The following is a 7,486-nucleotide window of genomic DNA, read 5'->3' as shown; positions in this document are numbered from 1 at the left end:
CTTGTTTAAAACACTACAGACCTAAAGTTATTATTAGTAATAGTATTTATTAGATTTCTGACTGGAACTTTTAGATATATAGGAAACCTAAAACTTATTTGTCATACTATGAGCCTTTCCTTTAACTCTACAGGTTTTTCTCCATTTTCATTCATTCAGTCAAAATTTACCTTAATGTCAATAATCCCAGAGAATAGTGCAGAGAGCTCCATGATGTAGTATTCACCATGTGCAGTGTATTTAGCAGTAAATAAAGTGCGGCATATACCGAATTCTTTGTAGTCAGTTTTCTCATAAGCAGGTGAAGATGAGTTAGAAGCTAATGGCAATATTATCCTTATCTCCCAATTATAAAGAATCATTAAAAAAAATCCCTGGATCCAGACGGTGATCGGATCACATCCATAATGTAAGCACTTGTTCCTTTATTCCATTTCTGACATTTCTTGGAAATTTAGTGAAAATCTGTCCATAACTTTTTGAGTTATGTTGCTAACAGACAAACTAACGCCACCAAAGCCAGGCTTGCAGAAATGACAGGATAATAAAAAACTGTATGTATCCTTTTAATTTGCATACCATAGATAACAATAAGCATTAAAACAAATCTCACTTGTTGATGAAAAAAACAAAATGCATGGAGTGCTACCTGGGTATTAAAAAAAGGAGTATTCCTCTGGTACTCTTCAGTTCAGGGATTCAGGTAAAACTGTTAGCTCCCTGAGTGCCTCAGCTATCTTTCTAAGAAAAAAATATCTCATCAGTTTAATGAAACAATTGTGCTGTTTAACTTTTTTGTTGTACTGATGTTGTTCTTTTGTACATCAGTCAGGACTCGGTGTTGTTCGCTGGTGCTTGTGTGTCAGAATGAGACATCGTAGAAGTCCTATCAACAGTCATGAGCATCAAGAATAAAGACCTGCTCTTACTAAAAGTCCCGGTATCCTGACTGCTGGGATTAATAAAGGTGTCATCTATTATTTCAGGAAATATGGCTGAAGCTGCAGATAATTATCAAAGGTAAAACCTCAGAATGAAAATTTGGAATGTGCTGTTTAATAAAACCAAATGAACTCACGGCTGCTGTTCATGTCTAATGACGTGCCCAAAGAACTTCAAACTTGTTCTGTTTTAAAAGTGATATTTATGATGTCCAACTTGGTGAGATTGTCATCACAAAATAATTCGGGAACTAAAAGGAAGTCCACTCAGACGTGACCCCACTGTGATTAGTAGCCCTCAGTTTAATGGAAAGCACTGCATTTCTGATTATCAGCTACAAATCACACTTTTAAGTAAATATATATTTTTAATAATTTGTGAGAGAAATTATATTGTAATAATTCTAAATGGAAATTATTTCTGTGGGTTTTTTAGGAATTCTTTCTTTTACAGTTATTCCTCACCATCCAACAGGTGACATGTTATCAACACAGCTGGAATATGCTGAACCACTGCTCTGAAAAGAAAAATCTGATTCAGTGTTTTCCATAGATTTTTGTCATGTTTTCATTTCCAGATCAGCAAGATGAAAATACTGTTTTTTAGGGTAGGTCAAAAGAAGACATCAGTATTATCACCCTTAAAGTTTAATGCACTTTATAATGTTTGTTTTTACAATACAGAATTTTTAAGCCAAGTGATTACAGTTAATTGCATAAGATACATCCTTTGTTTGCCCCTGCTGTCGTTTACGTGAATTAACAGTCTCTCAAGAGCACAATATATACAGAAATAATACAGTTTAAGGTTACGGGTCTGCATTTGGTGTAATAAAAGAGGTTTCAGGTTAGATTGAAATTGGTGATGAAAAGATTTTATGCAGCAGTGATGATAAATGTGGCTGAAAGGAGGTGTTTGATGAAGATGGAGAAGACCAATGTCATACTCTGTAAGAAGCCAGAGCCAGTTAGCTTAGCTAAAAGACTGCAAAGGGAAAGAGTTTGCCTTGCTTCCTCCTGTGTTGACTGAATAAACTCATTTATGCTCCCTTTGTGTATGTAAATAGGTATGTCTGTTTCAAACGTCAGACATCACTGCCCACGTAGTGCCGTGGTTGTTAGGCAATAAATCCACTAGAGGGCAGTGCAGCATTCAGAGATCACCTCAGTCCAGATGTCAGTTTCGACAGCAGCATGAATACAGTGGAGGAGATCTTGATAACGGCAGGCTCTGTGCAGCCATTAAATACAACACAGCTCATCTTATTTGTTCTTTTCTGGTTGCATGTCTGCTATAATAATCACTGCCCCCGACACTTTCCGGTGGTACTGGCTACATATTCACAAACTCTCTGAAAATGGAACAACATACACATGTAAAGGATGCAAAAGACGACAATGTTTCCCCAACCATTATACTAAAGGGCGCCCTGCACCCCCAACAGCAACCCCTGCCCTCCCAAGAAGGTCAAGTTAATTTTATCCTCTCTCTATTCTCCCCCACCCCCACCGATGTGACAGCAGCCGCCATCAATCATCACCCCCCCCCCCCCCTCAATCAGCCACCACCAACGTTGCCACCAATGCTAAAAACCTAGAGGACACACTAGCATACAGCATTAATATTAAATGAGCAGATATGAGATTAATATGAATCTTTCCCTGAAACTTTTAGTAAGAAAGATAAAGTACTCTACTACTACTCATTTACAAAGTTTTTGTGACTTAATATTTTATGTCTGTCACTGCCACACAAAGTATAACAACTACTGAAATGCCATACTACTTCCATGTAGGAAATTGAGGGGAAAAAAGTAATGTTTGTATTCTAATGGCTTCACCTCACAGAAATGGTCTGAACTGACAAACAGAACAAACAGTAGGCACTGTGGCTACAGTAAGGCACTTCACTCAGCCTTCATTTGGTCCCTGACATCTGAAGGCAGAGTTTCAAATAGTGTTTCCTCCACTATGAGGCTGCAGCGCTTTAAAGCACGACAGCAGCCAAGCTCTTGTGGCAGGAGCTCAAAGTGGTTGCCTTTGAGCTCCAGGTAGGTCAGCAAAGATAGGTAGGAAATTTTTGGTGAGAGTATAGACAGCGAGTTCTTGCCTAACTTTAGCGTTTTGAGCTTTTTGCAAAAGAACAGTTCATCCGGGAGGATTTCAATCTTGTTACAAGTGACTGAGAAGTACTGCAGACTCTGAAGGACTCCAATTTCTGGAGGGATAAAACGGATGTCGTTGTTGGAGAGATCCAGGTAGCGCAGCTTGTTGCACAGGAACAGGTGCGAAGGCAGTATCTCGATCTTGTTGTTGCTGAAGTACAGGCGCTCCAGGCTGCTGAGCTTTTTGATATGCTCTGGGATGTACATGATGCTGTTGTACCAAAGTCTGAGACAAGTGAGCTTTCGAAGATGCTGAAAGCTGATGATCTCCTCAATAGAACGAAGGTTATTCTCTTTCAGGTCAAGCTCTTGCAGACTTGTCAGGCTGAAGATGGCATGTGGAATACGCTCCAGATCACAATGAACAAGCTCCAACTCGATCAGATTGGTCATCTTTTTCAAGTTATTGAGCATCACGAGTTTTGTGCCGTCATTGTGCAAGTAGAGGCGCTGCAGATGGCTTGACACATCGACAATCGACTGGGGTATCTTGGTCAAATTGCTCTTGAGGGAGAGAGTTTTTAGGCACTTCATCTCCCGCAAACTCTCCAGAACTATGTTCCTTGAGGCATCAGGACTCAGTGACCCTGTGAGATGGAGTTCCTCTAGGTTGCGCAGACTGTACAGCCAGTTTGGAAGTTCCCTGTTATCATCAAACTTTACTCGAAGCACTTTCAGGTTTTCTTTGAGGAAGGAGGTGGCAGTTGTGTGCAGCTTTAAAGAGCACTGGTAAAGAGAGAGTTCCTGAAGATCCTCCAGCTGAGAGATTGAGGCAGGGATGGTGACATTGTTGATAATCTCTAACTTGAGCGACTGCAACTCCGTCAACTCGAAGACAGTGTCGGGCAAACCAGGGAGCATGAAGAGCTGAAGTTCAAGTCTGTTATTTGTGTTTGTCTGGAGTCTTTGGCGCAATTTGTCCGCAGTCCATTCATGGTTAAGATTCAGCTGTTTCAGCTTATTCTCACTAACCTCTGACAGAAAAACTGCAAATCGTTTGGAATACAGCGGGTCGTACTGATCAATCATGTGCAACATGAAAGCAAAGTCATTTTTGACATCTGGGATGTCACTGATGCCCGTTTCCTGACGCACATACTCAAAGGAATATTCCTTGAGGGAGCGGTAAAACAGCCAGTAGGAGGTATAGAGGTTTGTCAGTCCATAGACGGCCACCAAACACAAGTAACAGTAAGAAAGCTTAGAAAACAGATGAGCCATGGTGTGATTACACATAAAGTATTTATAGCCAGTCATGTTCTGGATGTCAACTTCACAATGTACTCTATTCCGCACTTTATTCACCAGAGAGCTGTTATAGGCAATGATCACGAGGAATTTTAGCACTTTGAACACGGTCTGGCGAACATACATAATGTAGAGGATATCTCCCTCCTCAACGTGCAGCCGAAACTTCTTCACTTTTTCAAAAAGTGCTTTCGCTTGTTCACCCTCTTTTTTATCAAGAACACTTGCTGATGTCTTTTCAACAACAATCTTCTCTGGGATCGACCGGAGGGACTGTGTTTTCACCAGACTGCCTTCTCCAGCAGACACCGCAACATTGGACAGAGATGTCCTGCTCTTTTTATCATCCTTCTCCTCTGGATTTTCTCCAGACACCTCAGACAAAGCTCGTGTGGTCCAGGGAGAGTCGAAGCACTTGCTAAGCATTGAGATAAAATGCTCTATTTTCGAGCTTGAGCCAGGGAATTTGAACCAGAAGTTACTACACACCATGAAAACCAGAGTGTGTATGAGAACCAAATAGGGAAAGTACTTGGCATACCAATGCAGAGCCTTTTCGTAACACATCTGATTGATGAAGCTGTATTGCTGAATATCCAGATAAGTTTTAAGGCCAGACATTTCTTTAACAGCTGAGGTATTGGACTGCAGATTAAAGAGCGGCTTCATTTCCACTTGACTGCTGTTGTCTGGAGGAAGTTGTCTCTGAGGAAGGCATATGATTTTATCTTGCATTACCTGCAACGAAAAGTAAGAAAAGAGAACAAGAAGATTAACAAAATGACCAGACAGATACAGCAATTAGTTTTGATGGTGGCAGAGCTAACATGTCAGCTGTAAGTCGCTTTGGAGAAAGCATCTGCCAAATGACTGTAGAATAGAATAGAATAGAATAGAATGTCGACTGTCAAGGCCATAGGACATAACTCACATTATTCGGAGCCTTAATAATCAATGTATGAATGCATGAAGAAACTGACATCTTAGAGAGAGCACTAATCCATCATAAAGGTTAAACCCTAAAGCAGGAACCACCAACTCCGGTCCTCAAGGGTCACTGTCCTGCAAGTTTTAGATGTTTCCCTGATTCAACACAGGAAAGTGATGGAGATTCATTTAATTTAAATAAGTAAATATTTAACTTATAAATTTTATCTTTCTCTGTGAAATTCTTAATAGACTATTGTTGACATTCTCATAACTCCCTTTTTTCTATACATATTGCCATAATGAACAAGTATTACCTTTATCACATGTGCATTGTCGATTACAGTTTTAAGCCCTTTCCCATTAAATTAGAGGCAGTTGTCAGTTGGTGTTTCCATCAGCATTTATCTTTGCTTATTTTGATGTTGTGAACATTTTTTAAAAGGTCCTTAGTTTCACAAAATCTTTATTGATTTCTTGAGGTGTTCTGCCTTTTTTGAGAAAGAAAAAAAAATATAGCAAATCAGCTGTTTCAATTTTTATCAGTTACATCACTTTGGTGTTGGTTATTCCCGCCATATTTTATTTCCTATCCTGGTTTAAAAAAAAAAAAAATCCTGTGTATTATCTTTATATCCAATGTTTATTATCTGGCAGTAGGTTTTCCCAAGTATTTAGGAGATACATGTATGTATTACGTGATAATGCCACATTCAGACTTACTTTTGCCCTGCATGAATAAAAATGCAGCCTTGTCTATCATTTGAATAAAAAAAAAAAAAAATGCAGGTATTTCTGGGCAAAATGGATCGTATTCAGTCTGAAATCTCACATCCAGCCTAAAGGCAGCCAAGATAGCCTTTTATCAGAACAGGATCCGCAATGCTCCCAACACACGACAACTGTTCATGGTGTTTAACTCTCTTCTATCTCCACCACCTGCTCAGCCTCCCACTACGCTGACTGCAGAAATGTTTGCTTCCTACTTCACTGAAAAGGTTGCTACCATCAGCAACCAATTCACTGAGCCTGACCAACTCAGCCTTACCAAACCAGCTACTGGTGCCTCACTCTGCTCTTTCGGCTGTCTGAATGAGGACGAAGTCTCTAAACTTCTAGTCCGCTCAAAACCCACAACCTGTCCTCTTGATCCTGTTCCCTCTGACATCCTGCAGAGCATTTTACCTACAGTCAAATCTGCAGTAACTCATATTATCAACTCCTCTCTTAAATCCGGTGTCTTTCCTTCTGCCTTCAAGCAAGCTCGGGTTACCCCACTGCTGAAGAAACCCACACTCAACCCAGCCCAGGTTGAAAACTACCGGCCAGTCTCATTGCTTCCATTCATGTCTAAACTACTAGAGCGTGCCGTCTTCAGTCAGGTCTCACAGTTCCTCCAAGACAACAACCTGTTAGATCCATATCAATCTGGATATAGGCAAGGTCACTCTACTGAAACTGCTCTCCTGTCAGTTACTGATTCCTTACGGCTTGCCAGATCCACTGGTCAATCCTCAGTCCTTATACTGCTGGACCTGTCGGCTGCCTTTGACACGGTCAACCATCATTTACTGTTCTCCAAACTCTTGGAGCTTGGCATCTCAGGATCTGTCCTCTCGTGGTTTACATCCTACCTCACAGGGAGATCATTCAAAGTATCTTGGCGAGGGGGCGTGTCCAGATCACATGGGCTGACAACAGGGGTGCCTCAGGGCTCGGTGCTCGGCCCACTTCTCTTTTCCCTATACACCTCCTCACTCGGTGCAGTCATTAGCTCTCATGGTTTCTCCTACCACTGCTATGCAGATGACACTCAGCTTTTCCTTTCTTTCCCACCTGATGACACAACTGTCTCAATGCGAATATCAGCATGCCTTGCTGATATCTCTGCATGGATGAAGGATCGCCACCTTCAGCTAAATCTGTCCAAGACTGAGCTTATTGTCTTTCCAGCCAGTCCTTCTTTACCACCACAGATAAGTGTGCAGCTTGACTCAATCACACTAGTGCCTACATCTTCTACCAGGAATCTTGGTGTCATGGTAGACAACCAGCTGACCTTTAAGGACCATGTTGCCTCGGTTTCCCGGTCTTGCCGATTTGCTCTCTACAACATCAGGAGGATCAGACCCTACCTGACTGAACACACGACCCAGCTCCTGGTCCAGGCTCTGGTCATTTCACGCATTGACTACTGCAACTCCT

At 41.2% G+C, this 7,486-nt stretch overlaps 1 protein-coding gene across 1 annotated transcript in view; it reads right to left on the bottom strand.

Moving 5' to 3' along the window:
- Positions 1-2,508: 2,508 nt before the first annotated feature.
- The window catches only part of lrrc8c (leucine rich repeat containing 8 VRAC subunit C), a 30,225-nt gene continuing 25,247 nt past the window's right edge, over positions 2,509-7,486 (bottom strand). The window contains exon 3 of the mRNA XM_042005601.1: positions 2,509-5,092. Within this exon, the coding sequence (XP_041861535.1) occupies positions 2,849-5,092 (2,244 nt within the window). The 3' untranslated portion in view covers positions 2,509-2,848. The remainder of the gene's footprint in view (positions 5,093-7,486) is intronic.

This window comes from Melanotaenia boesemani, chromosome 14 (genome assembly GCF_017639745.1).
Source record: "Melanotaenia boesemani isolate fMelBoe1 chromosome 14, fMelBoe1.pri, whole genome shotgun sequence".
NCBI classification, from domain to species: Eukaryota; Metazoa; Chordata; class Actinopteri; order Atheriniformes; family Melanotaeniidae; genus Melanotaenia; species Melanotaenia boesemani.
The sequence above is the reverse complement of the archived record's forward strand: the minus strand, read 5'-3'. Positions and strand labels throughout refer to the sequence as shown.